This window comes from Terrapene carolina, unplaced genomic scaffold (assembly GCF_002925995.2).
Source record: "Terrapene carolina triunguis isolate 2854851 unplaced genomic scaffold, T_m_triunguis-2.0 Scaffold96, whole genome shotgun sequence".
Taxonomy (NCBI): domain Eukaryota; kingdom Metazoa; phylum Chordata; order Testudines; family Emydidae; genus Terrapene; species Terrapene triunguis.
The window spans coordinates 31049470-31073077 of NW_020664447.1; the positions used below are offsets into that span (position 1 = coordinate 31049470).

Sequence of the window (23608 nt, forward strand, 5' to 3'; positions counted from 1 at the left end):
TGAGCAGTGGCTGATGCAGGGACATGTGTCTGAAGGACGCTATCCTGAGCTGTGCCTCTCCAGTCCTTGAGGCTGGGGTGGCGGGTGAGACCTGTGGCCAGGGCCCCAGCTTCTCTGTGGAGGCTCCAGGGCCACAAGAGGAGTATCCACCTGGGCCCTCGCTCCCCTCCACGGGCCGGCCTGCGGGTCACCCCCTTTCCGGGTGTCTCGTCTCCCCCGGGAGCGAGGAAAAACGGGGCCGGGGGCAGTAGCTCGGCCGCTTCCCATCCCGCGGAATCCGGACCCTGGTTGCCCCCCCCGTGTCCCCCGCGGCCGGGTTATAAAACAGCCGAGGAGGGCCCGCCCCCGCCCTGCGCGCCGGGCTGTCGCGGTGCTGGGCCAGGTCGGGCAGCGGAGGCCGCGGCGGGAAGCAGGTGAGGAGAGCGCGGGATCCCCCGAAACCCCTCCCGGCCGCCGAGCCCCCTCCCCCGCCAGGCCCGGGGAGAGCGACGCGTCAGCGGCCCCGCGCCCGCCCTGCCCTAGTCCCAGCGTGAGGGCCCTGAGTCCTCCCTGGCAGGAGACCGGCCTCACAGCCAGCGGCCCCGGAGCGGGGCAGGGTCATGCCCCGGACTCCTGAGGTGCCTTCAGCCTCCTGCTCGCGCCCCGTGCGCTGCCCTGTCCTGACTGAGTGGTTATCGCCGTGAGACTGATGGGGAAACTGAGGCTCCGAGAGGGGAAGGGCTCGTCCCAGGTCACACCCTGAGGCACTGGGGGAGTCAGGAATAGAACCCACGAGACCTAGCTCCCGTCCCCCTTCTCTCCCCCAACCAGTAGATCCCCCCCCCGTGCAGAGAGCACATGGAAACTTCCCAGGATGCATCTGGTGAATCCTCTTCCTAACATTGTCTCTAGCATGTTCCCTTCAGCTTTTGAAATGTTTCTCTCTCCAGGGAGGAGTGCCGGGGGGCACTGCGGGAGATGGGCTCTGGCTAACGCCTTTTACACTTACAACCAGGCCCTGCTGTGTTAGCCAGGTGAGTCTTGGAAGACCATTCACACCATGCTGCCAGGCCAGCCCAGGGCTTGTGACAGTCCAAAGTCTCCTCACACACACTCTGCCTCAGATTTCAGAGTGGTAGCTGTGTTAGTCTGTATCAGCAAAAACAACGAGGAGTCCTTGTGGCACCTTACAGACTAACAAATTTATTTGGGCATACGCTTTCATGGGCTAAAACCCATTTCATCAGATGCATGGAGTGAAAAATTCAATAAGCAGTATAAATATTACAGCACATGAAAAGATGGGAGTTGCCTTACCAATTGGGGGGGTCAGTGCTAATGAGGCCAATTCAATTAAAGTGGAAGTGGCCTATTCTCAACAGTTAGATCGCAGGGCTGCAAGTGGGGCAATTTGCCCTGGGCCCCACAGGGGCCCCCACAAGAATATAGTATTCTATAATATTGCAACTTTTTTATGGAAGGGGCCCCCAAAATTGCTTTGCCCCAGGCCCCCTGAATCCTCTGGGCAGCCCTGTTAGATCGTCTATCCTGAAGGATGATCTCTCACTCTCACAGACCTTGGGAGACAGGCTAGTACTTGCTTACAGAAAACCTCCCAACCTGAAGCAAATACTCACCAGCAACTACACACCACACAACAAAAACACTAACCCAAGAACCAATCCCTGCAACAAACCCCGTTGCCAAATCTGTCCGCATATCTATTCAAGGGACACCATCATAGGACCTAACCACATCAGCCACACCATCGGGGCTCGTTCACCTGCACATCTACCAATGTGATATATGCCATCATGTGCCAGCAATGCCCCTCTGCCATGTACATTGGCCAAACCTGACAGTCTCTTCGCAAAAGAATAAATGGACACAAATCAGATACCAAGAATTGTAACATTCAAAAACCAGTAGGAGAGCACTTCAATCTCCCTGGACACTCAATAACAGACTTAAAAGTGGCAATTCTTCGACAAAAAAACTTCAAAAGCAGACTGCAACAAGAAACTGCAGAACTGGAATTAATTAGGCCTGAATAAAGACTGGGAGTGGCTGGTCACTACAAAAAGTAATTTTCCCTCTGCTGATACTCACACCTTCTTGTCAACTGTTGAAAATGGGTGACATCCACCTTGATTGCATTGGCCTCGTTAGCACTACAAAAGTAATTTTCCCTCTCTTGATATTCACCCCTTCTTGTCAACTGTTGAGAATAGGCCACTTCCACCTCAATTGAATTGGCCTCCTTAGCACTGACCCTCCCCATTTGGTAAGGCAACTCCCATCTTTTCATGTGCTGTAATATTTATACTGCTTACTGTATTTTTCACTCCATGCATCCGATGAAGTGGGTTTTAGCCCACGAAAGCTTATGCCCAAATAAATTTATTAGTCTCTAAGGTGCCACAAGGACTCCTCCTTGTTTCTGCCTCAGATGTACTCTTCCCGCTGGGGTTGGATGGTGCCTGTGGCATTCACAGTGTCTGATTCACACTTCAGCTCTTTTTAAAGCAGGTCATATGACACCAATGGCAACAATGTGTGTGGGACAGTTCTGGAAACATTCAGGCCATTATACAGAATGGAATTGGTGCTAACTAATCCAATTCCTGGATGTAGACTTCAGGGGTAGAATAACAGGGTGTGCTGTGGGTCAGAACTGAGGGGCATCAGCAGAGCTGGGGGGTGAGTGGGTGGTCAGGACTAGAATAGCGGGGGTCTGCAGGGGACTGGCAGAGCTGTGTGGGCTTCCAGATGGGAATAGCAGAGTGCTGGAAAGTCAGCATTGGGGTACTATTTGGGGAAGCTTTCACAGTGCCTGCCTAACTATATTTAGCTATAGTGAGACATCAGTGACATTTATTCACAAACTAAAAATAAAATATACCACTGTCAAAGGATCAACTTGTACTATATTTTTCATAGAGGCCCCTTGGGATCTGCCATTGAAATTTTCTACTTTAGAACCTCCTAGATCAAAAGAGGAAAACTGAGTAAAAGGCTTCTCACTTTGGATTGGGGGTGGGGGAAAAGAGCATTAAAATAGAGGTCTAAAATTGTGTTGTGTCCCAAAATCTGTATGTGTGTGTCATGGAAAAGCAGGGAGTGTCCAGCATTTTCAGTTTGCTCATCACCATAGTATCTAGGAGCTTGATTCATGGATGTCAATTTGAGTTGACTGAAAAATAATTTTTGCCCATACTTGGTGGCAGAGCCTAATGAAGCCTTGTCCTCTTCAAAAAGCACTGAGCCTGACCAGGGAGCTCATGTAGCAATGTGGGTGCTGCAAAGACAGCTGTGGCATTTTGTGCAGCTCAGTAGATTTCAAACTTGAGAATTCTGTAGAAACAGGAGATACCCCATTGCTTTAGAAGCCAATCATTTTAATGAAGGCGTAAAGAGCCGTTTATTGACCCCCATATCCCTCCCCACAACAGTGCAAGTAAAAAGCCAGTATTACAGAGATGAAGGGTGGTACAGGTATGTCCCACTTTTAGGCTGTCAGGGCATGTTGCACTCCAACTTTCTGTCTTAAAGCCAGAAGCAATGACAAATCCTACTTTCCTTACTTTGTTTTTTTTAGCGGGGCAGACAGAATGACCCCTGAGAACCAGTCAAAGGACAAGAAGCATGTGAGGGTGTATGAGTATCAGCGAGAGGAAGATGCAAAATCAACTGGGAAGAGGAAACGAGACCATGGAGAACTGGAGAATGAGCCGCAAACAAAAAGATTGTTTCTGAGAAAAGCAGCCAAGCCCTCAGGGAAAACTGGTAATGTTCCCTCAGATTCTCACTCTTTCTGCCAACCAGGCCTTTATAGAATGAAGGGCGTAAACCAAACTTTCAGATCTGGGTTGGGAGATGTCAAGGAACCAACAGCCTGTTCAAACAGGACTTTTTGGATTGGGTTATGTTTCTAAGTGAGGGGTGGAGAGATGTGGGGGCATTATTCTCAGCTGTCGTTTGGAAGCTGTACTGAGTGTGTGTGTGTATGTGTGTGTTTGTTTATGTGCATGCATGTGTGCATATGCAGCATTTTTATGAAAGTCATTGCTTATCTCTCCTAAAACTGGGCTCAGCAAAGTGTACATCACTGCCCATTGAGAAGTGACTAAGCTTTGTGGAATTTCAGAAAAACTTCTGCTGCTTCATTTCTGAAGTAGGACAGACCAATATTGGTAACGTGGCATTATATAATTCTTCATGCTGTTCCATAATCAGAAGGTTAGTATTGTACATCATGCAGTCGAAACCAGCATTTCCATCTGGAGAGCATGCTGTGTCCACTACCAAGATGTTGCACAGAAGTTGGAGCTAGAGGGCTAGGTAAATCTTTCTGCTGATCTTCTGTAAGGTTGTGTCCATAGTTAGACAGACTATGGACTAGTTCCTTTCTGGCTATAATCAGTTAATTGCACCAGACTGGACAAGTGTTCTCACAAGTCATCTCTCCTTTGTGTATTTTTTCCTTCAATATGTAACTTTGGGTAAAAAATGTTTCACTTTTTCCCTTTAATGGAAGAGATGGGTGAATATTAGGTCTGGCCTATGCTACACAGTTAGGTCAATATAACTTATAAGGCAGCTTATGTCGACCTAATTATGTAGTGTACACACTACACCCTTGACCCTCCAAAGTAAGTGCCCTACCACACTGACATCATAACTCCACTTCCAGGAGAGGCCTTGTGCTTATGTCAGTGTAGTTAGGGCAATGCAGTGTCTGTGTATATTCTGTGTTACTGACATCCACCATTAGCTCTCTTGTCAATTTCATGGCTCCCAGCCCAGCTGCCCCCTGCCCCCATGGACAGCTTCTGGCTGGGAACCAGGGTGAGACTGGATCCCACTCCTGGCTGGAAGTCGCGGGTAGTTAGACTCCACTACCAGCGGGGAACAGGGAGGCAAGAAGCCCCAGGTGGCTTCTGCCCCCTCTCCCTCCCACGTCTAGGAATGTTGGCTGTCTTGTCCCAGCAGGAAGGGGGCGGGGGCAGCCTGAGAAGCCGGGGCAGCTGAACCCTGTTCCCCGGGGATGAGAACCCCCGGGCGGCTTCCCCCTTACTCCCGGTGGGGAATGGGGAGCTGAGGTGGGGGTGGGGCAGCCCGCCAGGAGCCTGTGGTGCAGCTGGGCTCCTGGCAGGGAGCTACCAGTGGAGCTGGGAGACCGGGCGTTTGGTCACCATACTGCCCCTCTAAGATTGATGGAAGTGCTCCTGGTGAGGATGTGCACCACCGACCCAAGGAGGGTAGTGTGGACATGCACCACCACAGTAATTACTGCAGGGGCTGTAAGTTGACCTAATGTCTACACCTAAAACTTAAAAATTACTTAAGTTTTTAGTGTAGACATACCCTTAGTCTTTCCAGTATCAAGGAAGTTGTGCAGGCTTACAATTAGAATAAGGACTCTGTGTCTCTTCATGTCCACGGGTATCATTTTGAATCTTATAATTTGCTTATGGGATCTTCAGAGTTATTTCCTTTCAGTATTTCTGGAAGATGTCCCTTCTAAGGACCCAGAAACTGTTGAAGATGGGCAGTTCTCGTAATATCTGTATGATGGCGCCCTTGAAGATGGCATCTTTACTATATTTCATAAGCCCTAGTTTGTTTGGTGTATGACTAAAGATTGGAGCAGGCTCTAATGTGAGCAGTGGAAATTGAAGCAAAACATCCTGTTTAGAGGAATTCTGCTTATTATAGAGTTCATGGTTAATGAACAAATCTCCTGTAGCTAATGTTACCGCATGACTTTTATTATAACTCCAGGTCTGATTTTTAGAGTTGCTAACCCTCTCCAGTTCCAATGTGCTTCAGTGAGAGTTGTATGTATTCAGTACCTTTGAAAATGAGGCCAATCGTGTTTTCACTTATAGCTTACCTAAAAATGTTTTGAGGCTGAGCCTTTCCATTCTGTATCCCAATCTAAAAGGTGAGTTTTAATTTTTACCCAGTTTGGAAAAAATTCCCGTGGGGAAATAATTTTTAATGCATAGATAATTCAAAAATTATCTAAACTTTAAAATCTGAGACTCTACATGCAACTAGTCCCCAAAGAGGAGTAATTGTGTTGACAGAATAATCCACCTTTTTGAACAATATAAACAATTAAATGAGTTTGGTGCATGCATGGTAAAAATTTGAGTTTGAAGTTTCGTAATTGCATTATGTATGCTTGCAATACACTGCAGAGCTGATTAAAGCCATCAGTAAGTATTTTGTATTTCTATAAGGTTGAGTTTAAAATCTACTGAGCTACAGACCAGCTATGCAACCAAATAGCGCTACAGCTATCTTTGCAGTAGCCCATGTCCCTTCCTGAGCTTTCTGGTCAGGGTCAGCTGGGAAAAAGCACAGTGTTGTTGTGAAGTAGATGGAGCTTCATTAGCCACAGAGCATCCCCAGAAGTGATTTTTCAATCCAGGGTTGTGAGTTCAATCCTGGAGGGGGCCACTTAGGGATCTGGGGCAAAATCAGTACTTGGTCCTGCTAGTGAAGGCAGGGGGCTGGACTTGATGACCTTTCAAGGTCCCTTCCAGTTCTAGGAGATAGGATATCTCCATTAATTTTGTTAACGAAGCAAAGACTGAGTCCCCAAAGAGGCCTCCACTTAGGCCACGTTTCAGACTTAACCCACTTCTGCTGTTGCCCTGCTTAAAAAGCAAAGTTGGAATTTTCTCACAGTGGGAGCACTGTTTTATGGGATTTCCTTCTTCCCAAACTCAAAAATGTGTGAAGATCAATTTTTAAAAAAAATAAATCTATATCTATAGATATACTTCCTGACAGGACCCACGCCTTGAAAAAAGCCTCCCTTCAATTCAAGCAGTGAAAGTCTTTGAGTATTAAGAATCTGTAAAAATGTGAAGTTAGAATGGAAATGCTCTTACACCCATAACTACAGCAGGTATGATGAGCACCTGCTGTAATCATGCATGAATGTGGGTGTGGGTGTTAACTTCTTAATTTCCAGGCTTCAGTGTTTCATAAGTAAGGATATTTTTTGTTATATATAATACTCTTTTTGTTTCTCTCCTCCTGTTTTGTATTAATATGGATCTTTACATGAAAATAAGATTTTTGTTTGAGATTCATCTGCTCTTCTGCTTCCCCATCTGACGCCTGGATCCGCTGGGATGTTACAGTCCGTTGCTGTGGGGATGATTAGGTCACACACGTGGGGTTGATCAGACTCTCTTTTCACATAGATGTCCCTGATGATTAAGCCTGAAGCACCAGCAAAATACAGAAAACATCCTGTGTTGCTCAGCAGAATTCTCCCTGAACAGAAAGGTTTTCAGGCTATTCTATGAGGTGCCAACAGGTCTTTTATCAAAAACAAAACACATAGAGCCATAGGCAGGCTGTGTGAACTACAGCACAAGCGGGTGGAATATTCTTATTCAGGTGCAGGGGAAGTGGTTTGGAATTCACAATTTGGGAATTTTCAGTTGTAACTTAAATTTCTCTCACTTATCTGCTGATCCCAGGTCTGATCTCTCCCCTGCCACTGTGGTTGAGATGCTGATCTCAGGAGTTCCTCTCTCCCTTTATCCCACTCCCCAGGTCTTGTTTTCAGGATCTGTGTGTCCTTGCCATATCAGGGTTATGTGTATAGCCTCTAGAAACTCAGGCGAGTCATACCCTGTAAAATCACTATAGCCCTCTCCTTTCCTTTGCTCTGGGATGAATCTTTAACAAGGAGAGACATATTGAGAGGAAACCAGGCAGATGGTTTGTCAGGTTATGAGATGCATTGTGCTTTGCAGGAGGCTACTGCCCCTTACACTCATAGGAACTGCTTGAGGTCCTTTCTCTTGTGACTAGAGATCACTTCTGGATTCAGCACCAAATACAGCCATCCTCCCCAGTACAGTGTAGTGAATGAGCATGACGTGCATTGGCTTGTCTGTGTCAGTAAGTTTCCCTGTTTTGCTGTCTGGCAGGCTGGGCTGAAGGTGGTTCCATGTTCGGAAACACAGGGGTGCTCTTCCATCAGGTGGAGAGGCAGTGCAGCATCATCCACTACATCTACCAGAACATGCTGGGTGGCTCTATTCGAGCACAGCTCAGGCAGGTGAGGGTGTCTGCTTCTCATTCTACTGGATAGCTGAGCTCCCATCAGAGTTTCCCTTAAAAATGACAATGACAGCTTGAACACACATGAAGGAGCTTAAAAGGGCCAGGGGTCCACTCCCATCCAGGGCTCATGGTTTCCATGCCTTTAAAATGACTAAAAATCTTACAGTAATGTGCTGATAGTCTGATTCGCCGTCACATATCTCCCCTTAGTCTATACAAAATGCAGCTGCTGAGATTATTTTCCTTGTTCATCAGTGACGCATCAGTCCCCGCTTTGAATCCCTCTACTAATTCTCTGCTCCCCTGCATTAAAGGTAACTAAGCTTGTTCTATCAGTTGATGCCCGGCACAATATTACTTCCACCTACTTATCTGATGTAGTCCTATATCATGTTGACCCCACTTGCTCCACTCTGCTAATAATGCCAGTCTCAATGTCCATTTGTTAACTTCTCTCACAGTCATCTCTACACCTTTTTCCATGTTTCCCCAGGGTATGTAATGCCTTCCCTGAACTGGTTTTCAAAGCCATAATTCTCCACTCATTCAATCCTTCCTTAAGGATTAACTTCTCCTGTAATGTCCACAAAGAGTAAATCAACCAGGATAGGTTTATTTTCTAGGTCATTTATGTGTTTCGTATTTTTGATTTAAAAATTAATCCAGTCTGTACACTTGCTTTAGCTAAATAACCACATGATTTTGTCACTGTCTTGCCTTCCCTACCCAGCCCCATTTCTGTTAGCCTTTTGTCTTAGTGTGTCATGTTTTGTAAGCACTTTGGAAGAAGGACAGTGTCTTTATGTCTCTGGATGAAACATAACATGCTTCTGGGTGCTCAGTAAATACATAACAGGAGGAAATGTGGTTGTTGGAGTCTGTTCCTGTGAGGAAAGCGTGTCCAGCTGCCATGTTAGTGTGATGATACCAGTTATCCTCCCCTCTTAGCCAGCCCAGAGGGCTCAGCTCCCCTTACAGATCTAGAGAGTGTTTTCTCTTACTGCTTTGTCACTGGGGGGTTGAGTATTTGTGGCTTGGGTATATTTGTTTGGAGTGGCCTGTCTTCCATGGGGCATTGTGTTCTCATCCATTGCTCAGCTAAGTCCAGAGAGGGAAGCAGCATCTTGATGTGAATACCCTAATACAGGAGTAACTGTTCACCCTATTAAAAGGATAGGAGCCAAGGCCCATTCAGATCAGGAAAGAAATCTGCATGATCCCATCACTACCAGATTGACTTGTGTTTATGGTGCAAAATGGGACAGACGACAACCCTATCGTTCTGCCCACTTGACTGTAAACTCCACTGTGAGAGTGAAGAAAGCTGGCTGAGTTTCTCTCTGATATTCCCGGGGATCAGCCTGGCTTTGCTAACTCCCTGGGAAGTGTGTGTAGAGTGGTGTGCATACAAAGTCTGTAAGCATTTTTGGAGAGATTCAGAGGCCTACTTCCAGCTCTGTGGAGATCCCAATCTCTCATTTTCTTTGCAACAGTGTCTCCAGCTTCCCTTTGTGCGTTCTCTTACTTCATACCGCCTCTTCCGAACAGCGAGTCCCTTTGACAGGAGAGTGACGTGTCTGGAGTGGCATCCAACTCACCCCAGCACTGTGGCTGTGGGGTCCAAAGGTGGAGACATCATCCTGTGGGACTATGAAGTACTGAATAAAACCTGTTTCATAAAAGGGGTAAGTCACTTAGTGTGTGGGATGAGCAGGAGGGTAGGACTGGAACAGCACCGAGTGCTGCAGCTCATTATTGAGGTGCAATGTCAGAACTGTGAGGGGCCCAGGACTGGAATACAGCAGGTACTATCCTGATCTTACAGGACTGAGTTGCAGTGGTGGATCTGTGTGTGAGGCCCCGGACTGGCAGCGTGGGGGTTGCAGGTCAGAACTGAGGTTTGTTTATAGAATTTATGGTGAAGTTTCCTTAGATTATATGCTTGGGGGGAGGATGGGTTGGGGATTGGTGAGACACTTTAGTGGGACAATGAAGAAGAAAGGAAATCTATAAGAAGCATGCAGAGAGGGTTTATTTATTCTAGGCTTGAATCTCCCCCTCTTCACCTTCTCGTTCTGTGTCAGATGAGGAAGCATCTTTTTGAGTGGAAGGAAGGAAAATCCCTTCTGGTGAAGTGAAGGAGTGACGTAGAGTGACTCCCTGTGACTTTGAATGGTTTGCATGCCCATCCCATTCCATGTACACACCAATTTCAATCCCAATTCTATATGGGCTCATAGTCTTCACATCAGCACCTGTGGCTCTTCAGTTTAACAAATGAATACAGATTGGAAAGAGGATGATCATCCTCTGAAGACTCCTAGGTCCCATTCCTGGTTGCCTTGTGCTCTTTTTTGTGTAGCATGATGACTGCCAGCCAGGGATCGCATTGCCCTGGAACTGCAGGAATTGTAATCTTCTCCCCGGTCAGGTCGTCTGCTCAGCCAAGGCATGACTTGTAGAGATGAAGGTTGCCTTTGTCTCTCGAGAGCCCAAGGCTTGTGTCACTGTTGATGTTGGGGACACAGTGATGAGTACAAATTTGCAGAAGGGACTTTCCTCCTTCCCCATCACTTAGTGATTTTTCTTTTTTGTTCATCCCCTTCATTGTAGATGGGAGCTGGAGGGGCCATCACAGGAATGAAGTTTAACCCTTTTAATCCTAGTCAGCTGTACACATCATCAATTGCTGGCACTACCACCCTGCAGGATTTTACTGGCAATACACTCCGGGTCTTCACCAGCACCGAGGACTGGGAGTAAGAAACACAGCAATTTTGTGGGCTTTTGCCTCCTGCTGGCAGTGGCAGCACAGGGAGGGGGAGTTTTACTTGTTTCTGAAACATGAGAGCTGGCCTCTCTGTTCCCCTCCACACCCACCTCCTCTCAATTCCAGAATCTGTGTCTTTCGAAAGCCTGTCTCTCTTGTTTTTCCTATTCAGGGTGTAGGAGGAGGGGAGAGAATACTGTACTGACTTTTTGGTTCCCCCTAAAGGAGGGACTCTTCTTCCACTCTTACTCCTTCCTGTTATTTTTGGAGGGCACCAATAGAATTCCTCAATTTTGTGCCTTTACATGGCTCTGTGTCATGGTGATCTTTTAACCTCTGAGCTGTTGGCTGTGCTGCTCTCACTGGCCACAGGGTCTCTGTAGAGCCATCTGAGGAGTTCCTGCAGTACTCCTGCAAGCCCTGTTGGCTTAGAAAGTCAGAGGATAGTCCTAGGAATGAGCCTGTAGCATCAGCATGCCAGTTCCACTTTGCCCTCTTTGTTTTCTTTCCCTGCCTGCCTCCTGCCAGTAGCATGTTTCCTAAGTGTCTACTCCAGCTGCAGTCCTTCCTGGGAAAGAGGGCGAAACCAAACTGGAGAGGTCCATTGGGATAGTTCAGTGCTGCCATGCTGGAGATCCAGGTTTAGCGTTCAGGTGACTTCCTGGAACAGCAGGGGCCTGGAGGAAAAGACATGCTCTGTCCTTGGGGTGGGAGAGCCTCACATGTTCCTGTAATATTTGCTACTGATCAAGATGAAGACGACTAGGTCTGAAGGGGAGGTCAATCCAGTTTCCATTGGTTTTAGGTAGGTCAGGGTCTATGGAGGGGTCTTTTTTTTTTTTTTTTTTTCAGGGGCTTCTTGAAAGTCAGTATTGAGGATGAGGCCTTGGTACATGGTGACTTTGTGAGAAGCAGGTGAAATGCACTGCCTATCAGAGTTGTTTTGTGTCTCCCGGTTAGCTCCATCTCTTTTCGCTCTCTGTTGGTGTGTGAGGATTCCACCTGTTGGCTCAGTAGAAACAGGCTGGGGATGGTTCCTGGGATAGGATTCCTTTGCCTCCCTTGCCATGCAATCAGCAGTGGGGATTTCTCCCTGCACAGCTCTCTTCCTGCCTGCTGGCACCTTGGGAAAGACCAAACATGACACACTGGAAGCCGCTGCAGGGACTCTGTGGAGGAAGACCCTGCAGGAAGAATGTGGTGCAGGTTGTGTTTGGGGTTTTGTATGTTTCTGCATGGAATGTTGCTTGTGTTCTTGCCCTTCCAGGCCTGGCAATGATTCAGGTTGTGGTTACCACAGCCACATCCCGTAGTCTGAGCTAGAGAAAACTGTGCTGCTGGAGGGGACTTTGCTTTGTTTGGGAAGACAGATGGTAGAACCTGCAAGCCCAAAACATTTGTATTCTCAGGCTGTCTACATTATCGCAGGATTGACGCTGCTGCGATCAATGCACCGGGGGTCAATTTAGTGGGTCTAGTGAAGACCTGCTAAATTGACAGCAGAGCGTTCTCCGGTCGACTCCAATACTCCACCGGAAACAAGAGGAGTAAGATAAGTCTATGGGAGAGCATCTCCCGTCGACCCAGCATGGTGTAGACACCGCAGTAAGTTGACCTAAGCTACATCAACTCCAGCTAATTTAAGTCAATTTACCGCGGTAGTGTAGACATAGCCTCAATTTAGTAACAGACTAGATAAAATGTGGCTCCTTAGTGCCACTCTTGTTGGGAAACAGACTCTATGAACTTGGTGTATCTCAGCTATGGAGTGAGGGGTTCACTTCCAGGTGGTCGGCATTCTGCCATGTCCTTTCCTTCCCCAATAACATTGGTGCCCCTTCCCTTTGTCTGTGTGTTCCAGAAAGGGCCAGGAGACTCCCTTGGAGGCATGAAGTTCAGCCCATTTGAGGCAGTGAAGCTTTATGTGGCATCAGGGGATGGCACCCTTAGTCTGCAGCATCTGGAAGGCAAAGCGGCGCAGGTGATCTCCCGCACCCCAGACTGTGGCCATGAGTACCATGATGTTTGGTGAGGAGGGGCAGGCAGGGTTGCGCCTCTGCTCCATGCTATTTATACTGTAGTCCCTCTTCTTCTCTTTGATGTCACCTTCCTTTGCTAGGACTAGGACAGACTCTTACTATTTGCTGGGGCTGTCAGTGAGCTCAGTGTTGTGTGATACAGGGGCAGGCATGTGGTCCTGCTCCAAGGGTTTGGCAAGCTCAGGACAATTAGACTCCTGCTGTTCCAGTGCATGATGGGTAATATAGTTTTTGGCATCTTTTGGACAGCAGCAGCACTGGGCGTGTACTTTTCCTTTAAAAGGGTGCAGGTGAGGAGAAGAGCAAGGTGCTAGATGGTCAGGCCAGTGTTCTCCTGTGTGACATGAGCTGGGCTAAGCTTATAGGGCAGCTTAGGTTAAACCAAATAACATTTATGCAGAAACATATGTAATCCTATTGTGATAACTCTGCTACCCCTTTGGAGGTGGGGGTTGGGTTTTCAGGCTTGCCACCCTGACTCCAGGGCTTTGAATTCTAGTGTGAAAATCCCCTGTAGGGCAAAGCTTTGCAAAGAAGTCCTTGCATGTCTGAGAATTCACCCTTCTCCTCACTCAGTATAGTCTGGGTTGGGGCACTATGCCACCAAAAGCTTGGGTTTGATTTAGTTCCTGAAGTGGTCTATTGCGGGAGCTTTAGACCTGAAATTTTCCAATCCAGAGTCTGTAGCAACTCCCTGCAGCTTCTTCACCCGTGTGGGGAAAGCTAATTTTAAATCCATTTCTGCACATTGTGTAAAAGTCTCCGGTGTGGTCCTGATCTTTCCCAAGCTGTCTCTGTATGCAGTTGACAAGTGGCCACTCAGCCTCAGCTACGTCCTACTGCCCCAGCATGTTCCCGCTATCTAAAGCTTACTTGGCAAATAACTCGGAAGTGATGTCACATCAGTCACCAACCCAAAGCTACCTTGGTGGACTCTGCCCCTGGACTGACGGTTGAAGTCCCACTCCACCACATGGGAGACCCAGTTCTGAGTCTGTTGCAGTCCCTCTCTGTAGAGAGGCAGAGAAGGCTGTACTCAGGGGTTCCCCTCCCAGTACTTGTCTCCAGGAATTGATGCTGATCTATGTATCTTTTCTTTTAGTTTCTGGTACTGCAGTGTTGATGTGTCTGCGAGCTGCCGGACCGTGGTGACAGGCGATAATGTGGGTAATGTGGTCCTGCTCAGCACAGGTGGTGAAGAGGTTTGTATGGCTCCTCTCATCTTCCCTGCCTCGCACTCTCCCCTTTCCAGGGACCTCGATGGTTTGTTTGTTCTTTACCCATGTCTATCTTGGGAGCAGGGTCCCTAGAAAGAGGAGCATGCATCCTGAACCTCAAGGGATGTGAGTCCACCCAGTATCTGCCAGGTGGTGCTTCCTGCCCTTCTGCAGTGCACTAGAAACTGCCTGTCCTTCCTCCCAAGTTGGGGAGCACACCAGTAATGACTCAGAGTGATTCCAAGTTAAGGACCACATCATGGGATCTGCCTGCATTGAAAGTATCTGATTACTCAGGAGAGCAGAATTTGTGACATCCTGAAGGTGTCAATTCCCCCTAGCAATGAACACATTCCAGAAACCTCTTTGGAAAAATGGGGAGTGTCATGGGTGTGTGATCTGACAGAACCACTTCCTCCCCAGGGCTAGTCACAAGCTGGATCAAAGTCCTTGGCATTCCCAACTCCAAATCCCAACCTCAGCAAAGGCCAGGAGAAGAACAGAAACTGCACCATTTCCATCCTGCCCAAGGGGGCAGAGTGTTAGCACCAGGACCGGAAACAGAAAAGAAAGCTGCCTAGGAGAGGGTGGGCATGGAATTTCTTAAAAAGTGGGCCCTATCAAGAGCCACCTTTTTGCTGCTGCTTTATTATAATCAATCCTAAGTCATCACTTGTGTTGCCCTCGGGGTAACAGTGCAGGGCAGTTTCCACCCCAGGAGCTGTAGGCAGGGGGGCCATGTTAATCAGTGGGCCAAGTCACTAGCTGGGGCACTCCAAATAAAGCCCAAATACTTGAGTTTAGATTTTTGCCCTTTCCTCAGGACATGTTTATTAATACACAGAAGATGCAAAAATGTTCATAATACAAAATTTTCTGTAATGGAGACCTTTCCTATCTTCTGCTATTGGGAGTGACCCATCCTTCCCCTCTAGGTAGCCCTTTCCTGGCTACTATGGAGAAACTCACACTTGGGCTTCTCTGACCTCTGGTCTTTTCTGTCTGCTGTCCCTGCCCAAGAGGCAGGAAGCCTCATACCTGTCTTCCTGTAGGTCACATGTTTGCTCCTAGTCATGTGCCCTGCAGCTCTCAGTATTAAAGGCCCCAAGGACTGTAAGAGCTGCCCTGTGTTTATACCCTCAAGGCAGAGTGCCTTGTTACATGCCTAATAAATTCCTTGGGAGTAGATTAATCTCCAACCCCAGTAATGTCCCCACAATGGAAAGCTTTCTGTGGTGAAACTGGCAAAGGGACCAGGAGAAGATCTTGGGCCTTAGCAAGTGTCTCAAAGAGAGAGGGTCAGACTAATGGCCCATCTAGCCCAGTATCCTGTCTTCCAACAGTGGCCAATGCCACGTGCTTCAGAGGGAATGAACAGAACAGATCTTTATCAAGTGATCCATCCCCTGTCACCTTTTCCCAGCTTCTGGCAAATAGAGGCTAGGGACACTTCAGAGCATGGTTTGCTTCCCTGACCATCCTGGCTAATAGCTATCAATGGACCTATCCTCCATGAATATATCTAGTTATTTTTTGAACCCTGTTATAGTCTTGGCCTTCACAACATCCATTGGCAAAGAGTTCCACAGGTTGACTGTGCATTGTGTGAAGAAATACTTCCTTTTGTTTGTTTTAAATCTGCTGCCTATTAATTTCATTTGGTGAACCCTAGTTCTTGTGTTAGGAGATGGAGTAAATAACACTTCCTTATTTATTTTCTCCACACCAGCCATGATTATATAGACCTCTATCATTTCCCCCCTTAGTCGTCTCTTTTCCAAGTTGAAAAGTCCCAGTGTTATTAATCTCTCCTTATATGGAAGCTGTTCCAAACCCCTAATCATTTTTGTTGCCCTTTTCTGTACCTTTTCCAATTCCAATATATCTTTTTTGAGATGGGGTGACCAGATCTGCACACAGTATTCAAGACATGGGCATACCATGGATTTATATAGAGGCAATATGATATTTTCTGTCTTATTACCTATCCCTTTCTTAATGATTCCCAACAATCTGTTAACTTTTTTGACTGCTGCTGCATATTGAGTGGGTGTTTTCAGAGAACTATCCACAATAACTCCAAGATCTCTTTCTTGAGTAGTAACAGCTAATTTAGAGCCCATTGTTTTGTATGTATAGTTGGGATTATGTTTTCAATGTGCATTACTTTGCATTTATCAACATTGACTTTCATCTGCCATTTTGTTGCCCAGTCACCCAGTTTTGTGAGATCCCTTTGTAGCTCTTCACAGTTTGCTTTGGATTTAACGATCTTGAATAATTTTGTATCATCTGCAGATTTTGCCACCTCACTGTTTACCTCTTTTTCCAGATAATTTATGAATATGGTGAACAGCACTGGTCCCAGTACAGACCCCTGGGAGACACCACTATTTATCTCTCTCCATTCTGAAAACTGACCATTTATTCCTACCCTTGTTTCCTATCTTTTAACCAGTCACTGATCCATGAGAGGACCCTGCCCTCTTATCCCATGGCAGCTTACTTTGTTTAAGAACCTTTGGTGAGGGACCTTGTCTAAGGCTTTCTGAAGTTTGGGGTATGTCAGAAACTGCAAGTGCAGCCTCATATAGATGAGTCTGAGCTCCATGCTGTGGGGTTTGCAGTGCTGGCTGTAGCCAGACTGCACCTGCACCATGCTCTAGGGCCAAGGCTTGCAGTGCTAACAAGCTCTACTACCTGCCCCAAAACCTTTGGATAAATGGGGTGGTACAGTATGCAGGTTAAGGAGTGCTCAGAGCTCCACCGTCTAAATCCCTCAGGCTCTCTGTACCGGAGCAGTGCCGGAAAGTTCTTCATGTGGCAAGGATTGCACCTGCTTGCTGTGTAGCTGTTGCACACATCTCACCTTGTTTCCCTCCACTGCAGATTTGGAAGCTGAAATTACATAAGAAGAAAGTGACTCATGTGGAGTTTAACTCGCGCTGTGACTGGCTCCTGGCTACAGCTTCTGTGGACCAGACAGTCAAAATCTGGGACCTGAGAAACATCAAAGACAAGTCAAGTTTCCTTCATGTGCTGCCTCATGACAAACCTGTCAATGCTGGTAGGTCAGTGAGGTAGGACTCTGTCTCTGCTCTGTGCCCACCAATCTACCCATCTATTCTGTGTTTCTGTCTGTCCCTTTTGGTCTTTTGTGACCTGTGCCTGTGTCCATCACGCTTGGGTTTTCTGTGCCCCACTTTCCCTCCACAAATGTGTATCAATCCTGTTTCTTTCATATCCTTCAGTGTGTGTCTATTAAAAAATGAAATCATTTTGGAGCAAGCCTGAGTTTGATCAGTTTTAAATTGTTCAGTTTTTAAATTCAAACACTGAACATAAACTTTATCGAAAGTTCTGTAAGAAAGTGTTGGTGTCACCCTTAACACCTTCTCATTGGCTTCTGGCTAATTCATCCTGAACTATTGCTGATGATAGAGGGATACTTAAAGATTCCAAGGCCAGAAGGGACCATTGTGATCATCTAGTCCAGGGGTGGGTAAACTTTTTGGCCCGAGGGCCACACCGGGATTGCGAAACGGTATGGAAGGCCGTGTAGGGAAGGCTGTGCCTCCCCAAACAGCCTGGCCCCCACCCCCATCCGCCCCCTCCCACTTCCAACCCCCCCTGCTCCTTGTCCCCTGACCACGCCTTCCCGGGATTGCCCCCATCCAACCCCTCCTCCCTGCTCCCTGTCCCCCTCCCAACTCCTATCCACACCCCCGCCTCCTGACAGGCCTCCCGGGACTCCCTCGCCTATCCAACCCCCCCCATTCCCTGTCCCCGAACCTCCACCCCATCCAACCGCTCCCTGTCCCCTGACTGCCCCCCAGAACTCCCTACCCCTTATCCAACCCCACCGCTCCCCGCCCCCTTACCATGCCGCTCAGAGCAGCAGGACTGGCTTATTGGAAAGCCTGGGAGGTTGGTGGGCGCAAGCCGCACAACCTGGCAGGAGTGGCGGGCCAGAGTGCTCCCCGCATGGCAGCGTGGCTGTGGGGGAGGGGGGACAGCAGTGGAGGGGCCGGGGGCTAGCCTCCCTGGCCGGGAGCTCAGGGGCTGGGCAGGAAGGTCCCGCGGGCCATAGTTTGCTCAACCTCTGATCTAGTCTGACCTTGTCTAACACAGGCCATTAGAACTTCCCCAAAATAATTCCTAGAGCAGAGCTTTTAGAAAAACATCCAGTTGTGATTTAAAAATTGCCAATGATCGCGAATCTACCATGACCCTTGGTAAATTGTTCCAATGGTTAATTATCCTCACTGTAAAAAAATGTATGCCTTATTTCCAGTCTGAATTTGTCTAGCTTCAACTTCCAGCCATTGGATTGGGTTATGCCTTTCTCTGCTAGATTGAAGAGCCCATTATCAAATATTTGTTCCCCATGTAGGTACTTATAGACTGTAATAAAGTCACCGTTTAATCTTCTCTTTAAGATAAACTGATTGAGGTCCTTGAGTATATCACTATAAGGTATGGTTTCTAATCTTTAAATATTCTCATGGCTCTTCTCTCAATCCACTCTAACGTAATTTAAATGTACTGTCCTTCTGTTTAATAAAATGTCTGTTCTCAGTGGCTCAATCCTCTGCAATTCCTGGGGAGCTGCCCTTGAGAGCTTAATGTGAAAAAACTGAAGTTTGCTGGGGATAGTGTGTGGAATTTGTTGGGGCAGATACTCCTGATCATTTCGTGCTGAAAAGTTCCTTTGGTAAAAACAGGGATTAGGAATCAAGATTCCTTTGGTTCTATTCCCAACATTGGAGGGATGGGGTCTGCTGCGTTCTGTTTCCAGTTCTTTCACTGGCTTACTATGTGACTTTGAGTGAGTTCCTTTCCCACTCACTGTCTTTTTTCCCCATCTGTATAGATTGTAAGCTTCAGTTTAATATTTGTAAAGATCTTTGAGTTCCTTGGAAAAAAGGGGCTAGAGAAGGACAGAGTCTTGTTCCTCGGGGCACGTGGCTCTTTTAAAATAACTATTTAGGAAGTTGTAATGTGCTTACAAATTAGGGGCATGTGTTGTTTTCCTCTTCTTTGTCTATGGCCACAGGATTGTGATCTTCTGTATGCTTTACTGCCCTTTTCCCAGCTTATTTCAGCCCAACGGATGGTGCTAAACTCCTGACCACAGACCAGCATAGTGAGATCAGAGTCTATTCCTCTTCAGATTGGACCAAACCACAGCATCTGATCCCACATCCGCATCGGCAGTTCCAGCACCTCACACCTATCAAGGTGAGGTAGGAAAGCGCAGTCTGATCTCACAGCAGATGCCAGTAGCAAGTTGGAAAAAGCTTTGGTACAATTTCTTTTCAGAATAGGGCACTGCTGTGGGAAAGCTCACACTCCTGGAGTCACAGCTCTTTCTGATTCATATCAGTCTTTAGCTGTGTTCTTCTGGAGGAGTTTACCACTGTCCACCTGCTTTATGTCTAGGCGACATGGCACCCTCGTTATGACCTCATTGTGGCTGGTCGCTACCCAGACCCTAAGTTCCCAGGATACACAGTGGATGAGCTGCGAACTGTTGATATATTTGATGGAAACACTGGGGAGATGGTGTGTCAGCTCCACGACCCGAATGCATCTGGCATTATCTCGGTGAGCTTGGGGGCTGGAGTTGAAAGGGCCCCTGTGCCCTTAACTGTAGCCAAGACCTGAGTATCAGGGAGATCACGCAATAGGAACAAGACCCAAAATCTCCTAACACAGGCTCACACTCATACTGGAGGAGGCATCCTGGCAAGGTGCGGTGCAGGGAACAGTCTGTATACTGGCCATGGGAAAGAGTGCCTCAGAGAGGTTGGCTGTGACGACTAATATGTGTGAACAGGTTCTTGGGGGGGGGGGGGGGGGGAAAGTCTCCTGAGAGTGAATCCAGGGTTGGGCATGTGAGGAGTCACCTGGGTTGCTGCTTCTCTATCTGTTAGCTGGTCCTTTGCTGGCCATGTGCATAGGAGTCGCTGTGAAATACAATCATGCCCCAGGGAGGAAGTAACTTCTCTTAACATGATGCCAGCTCTCACGTCAGCTGCTCTCCCCATCCCACCCACCAGCAGCTTCTGAGCAGAAAGTGACATCCCAATTACAGTAGCACACTGAGCTCCCACAGGGCTGACTCCCCTACAGCATCAGACTGAGGAGAAGCTGAGCAGAGCAGGAAGACTGGACCTGATTCTCCTCACATTTATACCAGTGTTACACTGATTACTCTGTTGATTTCAGTGGCATTACCCCTGATTTACACCAACATGAGAGGAGGATCCAGCCTGCACACTCCCAACATGCAGCAGAGATGGGTCATAAAGCCATGCTGGCCAGCCCCCAACACCTGGAGCTCTTCGCAGTTGGGTTGTAGGGTCATGCCAGCCAAGGGCAGCTGATCTTTGCAGAACAGTTCCATGTTCAGTTGTCGGCCTTTTTGTGGTGTACTTTAGGGAATGTTCTATGTTTGATGGTGTTACATAAGCATTGAGGCTGATAGTTTGTCAATATGTTTACATTTGCAGCTCAATAAGTTTAACCCTATGGGAGATACACTGGCCTCTGGTATGGGTAAGTAGGCTTCTGGCTCTCTGTCCTTATTTTATTATTGAGGCAGCTGGACAGCATGGGGTTCTGGTCTCAGAAAAGGGTAGACTGGCTTCTCCAGACAGACATATGCTGAAAGTGATGTACTCATGAGTTCTAAACCTAGTTCTGTCATTGATACTCACCAAGGCCGAGTTTCCTTCTCTGTAAAATAAGTTAATACCCTATCCTCTTACCTCCAAACTCTAGTGTCCTCAGGATTAATCCATGGTTTGTAAAGCGTTTTGAAAACATCCACTAAAATGTGCAGTGTGGCAATTAGCTTCAAGGGAAAGCAGCCTCCCTAGGAGGAGAGGGTGCTGCTGCCATCTATCTGCTGTATGGCAATGCTGCAAGAAGCAAGATGAAAGAAGTCCCTGCCCTTTGCCCTCTACTGCTGGTCTCACTGGCCTTTGTATGACTTCTTTTGGGTTATTGCACATGTACATGCTTTATATCCAAAGAGGCCCTACCGTTCTTGGGCCCCCTATGATCTGGGGAAGCTGGCCATATTGAGTTCTGATTTAATCTGATTGCAGAATCTTTGGTAGAACTTTTCTTTCCATGGAAATTGTGGGGCAAGAGAATTAATTGATCATGCCCCTTAATTGCCAGCTATTGCTCAAAAAGTTTCCATGACCATATGGCTAATAGGTACATGATTCCTACAATAGGACTATGTGGAGGCAATGTCAGGAAGAAATAGTTTACACCAGGGATTCTCAAACTGGGGGTCGTGAGGTTATTACATGGGGCGTTGCAAGCTATCAGCCTCCATCCCAAGCCTCACTTTACATCCAGCATTTATAATGGTGTTAAATACATTAAAGTGTTTTTAATTTTTAAGGGGGGGGTCACACTCAGAGGCTTGCTATGTGAAAGGGGTCACCAGTACAAAAGCTTAACTACTGGTTTACACAATCCTTAGTTACTGGACATGGCTAGAAAAATACTTTCTTTTTTTGAGCAGTAGCTGAATGTTGTATTTAATTGGTATAGACAGTGATTCCCCCATTAGAAACTATGTCTGTTGCAGAATTTCTGAGTGTTGAATTTTTTCCCCATAGGCTTTAACATTTTGATCTGGAGCCGGGAAGAGATGGTGACCAAGAAACAGGAGCATCTCTTGAAAGCTATGACAGAGCAGGGAATGGGAAGCAGGAGCTTGTCCAGGCATGGGCTCCAGAAGCAGTCAAACGCAAGGGCAAGCAAACTCAAAACAAAGCTGCTTGCTCTGGAACTAGAGGGGACTAAAACAAAGGGCAAAGATCCCAAATCACAGGGCAGGAAGCGGAAGGATCTGGAGGATTGAACAGACACCTCCAGGCTTTCTAGATCATGCTGGACAAAGCCAGCTCTGGCAAAGTGGGCAACATTTACCCTGAGGGGCACCCAGCCTTCTGCTTTGTCCTTCCTTGCTGGGTAGGAAGTTGCTGCTTGTACTCTCTGCTTTCCCCTCTAGAGGGTAGTGTCATTGCTCAGATCCTCCTCCTGTGTGGGTGACACATTTTATCAAGCACTATGGGAGCCTGAATGTCAGCATGCCCTGTGGTGGATTCCATTTAATGGAACCACAAAAAGCAGCAACCACGCTTATGCGTGATTCTTGTTCTTTAATTATCTGGGTCAGGGGATATGAGGTCAATGTGGGAGCAGCCAGGGCTGAGCTGGGCCTTTGCTGATGCTGTAGTTTATATCTTCAGAGCTTTAGTCTCTCTCCTGCAGTGCACCAGCCAGCCCTGTTTTCAGTCTTGTACCCCAAAATGTGGGGATAGGTGTTCCCAAAGTGGAACCTGAGGACTGTCTTTCCCACCCCCCTTCTCATATAGCTATATCTCAGGGCTGCTGTTAACCTACAAGTTTTTGTGTTTGAAAGTTAGCCTGTTTACAATGCTGCCTGGGGCATAGGTGGAGTATCTGCCCTCCCCAAGGCTTCTGGCTGGGGCCAGGGCTCAGGCCCTGCTGGGAGGCTTTGTTAATTTCATGGTGTTTATAATATTCAAGTGTTAATAAAGTTTTGTACAAAACAGGCTTTCTTCCTTGGGAGAGTGGCCACCTCAGGGGGCTTGATGAATGGCCTGTTGTGAGGGGCTCTTGAGTTGACAGCTAGCAGGCTGCTGGGGGGCATATGTGCTAATGTTGCTCCTACAAAAGGCTCGTGTGAAATTAGATGAATTCACTTACAAACTGAAGTATCTGCTTTTGCAGAGTAGCAGGAGACAAAAATACTATGAAGAGAATCATAAAACATATGGAAATGACCTCTGCTCTTCCCCTGCTTTGGGTGGGGTTGTTCATAGCAGGATTTCTCCCTCTCTTCATGTTGCCTCTCCTGCTCCATTTTTGTCCTGTGAAAAGGTGAATGTTGCAATAGCTTCCACTAGGGTTACCATATTTCCACAAGCAAAAAAGAGGACTTGGGGGGGGGGGAGGAGCCCCGCCCCGCCCTGCCCCCATCCACTCCCTCCCACTTCCCACCCCGATTGCCCACCTCAGAACCCCCAACCCGCCCCCCATTCCTTGTCCCCTGACTGCCCCCTCCTGGGACCCCTGCCACTAACTGCCCCCTAGGACCCCACCCCCTATCTAAGCCGCCCTGCTTCTTGTCCCGACTGCCCCCTACGACCCTACCTGTCCCCTGACTGCCCCGACCCTTATTCACACCCCCGCCCCCAGACAGACCCCTGGGGACTCCCATGCCCTATCCAACTGCTCCACGCCCCCTGACAGGACCCCCAGAACTCCTGACCCATCCAACCCCCCCTGCTACCTGCCTGCTTCGACCCCTCTCCACACCCCTGCCCTCCTGACAGCCCCCCCCCCCCCCCCCCCCCCCCCCCCCCCACCCCCCCCCCCCCCCCCCCAACCCCCGGCCCATCTAACCCCCCCCTCCCTGTCCCCTGACCAGGGCTGGTTTTAAAGAGCCCAGG

At 47.8% G+C, this 23608-nt stretch overlaps 1 protein-coding gene across 1 annotated transcript; it reads left to right on the forward strand.

The window, feature by feature from the left end:
* Positions 1–333: 333 nt before the first annotated feature.
* Positions 334–22705, forward strand: DDB2 (damage specific DNA binding protein 2). Its single transcript, XM_024215129.2, has 11 exons — positions 334–413; positions 3578–3765; positions 7941–8071; positions 9570–9761; positions 12708–12874; positions 13988–14087; positions 16992–17169; positions 19198–19343; positions 19545–19709; positions 20618–20663; positions 21746–22705. Exons 2-11 carry the CDS (start codon positions 3591–3593, stop codon positions 21988–21990), a joined length of 1545 nt encoding a protein of 514 aa, XP_024070897.2. The 5' UTR covers positions 334–413; positions 3578–3590; the 3' UTR covers positions 21991–22705.
* The last annotated feature ends 903 nt before the right edge of the window (positions 22706–23608 follow it).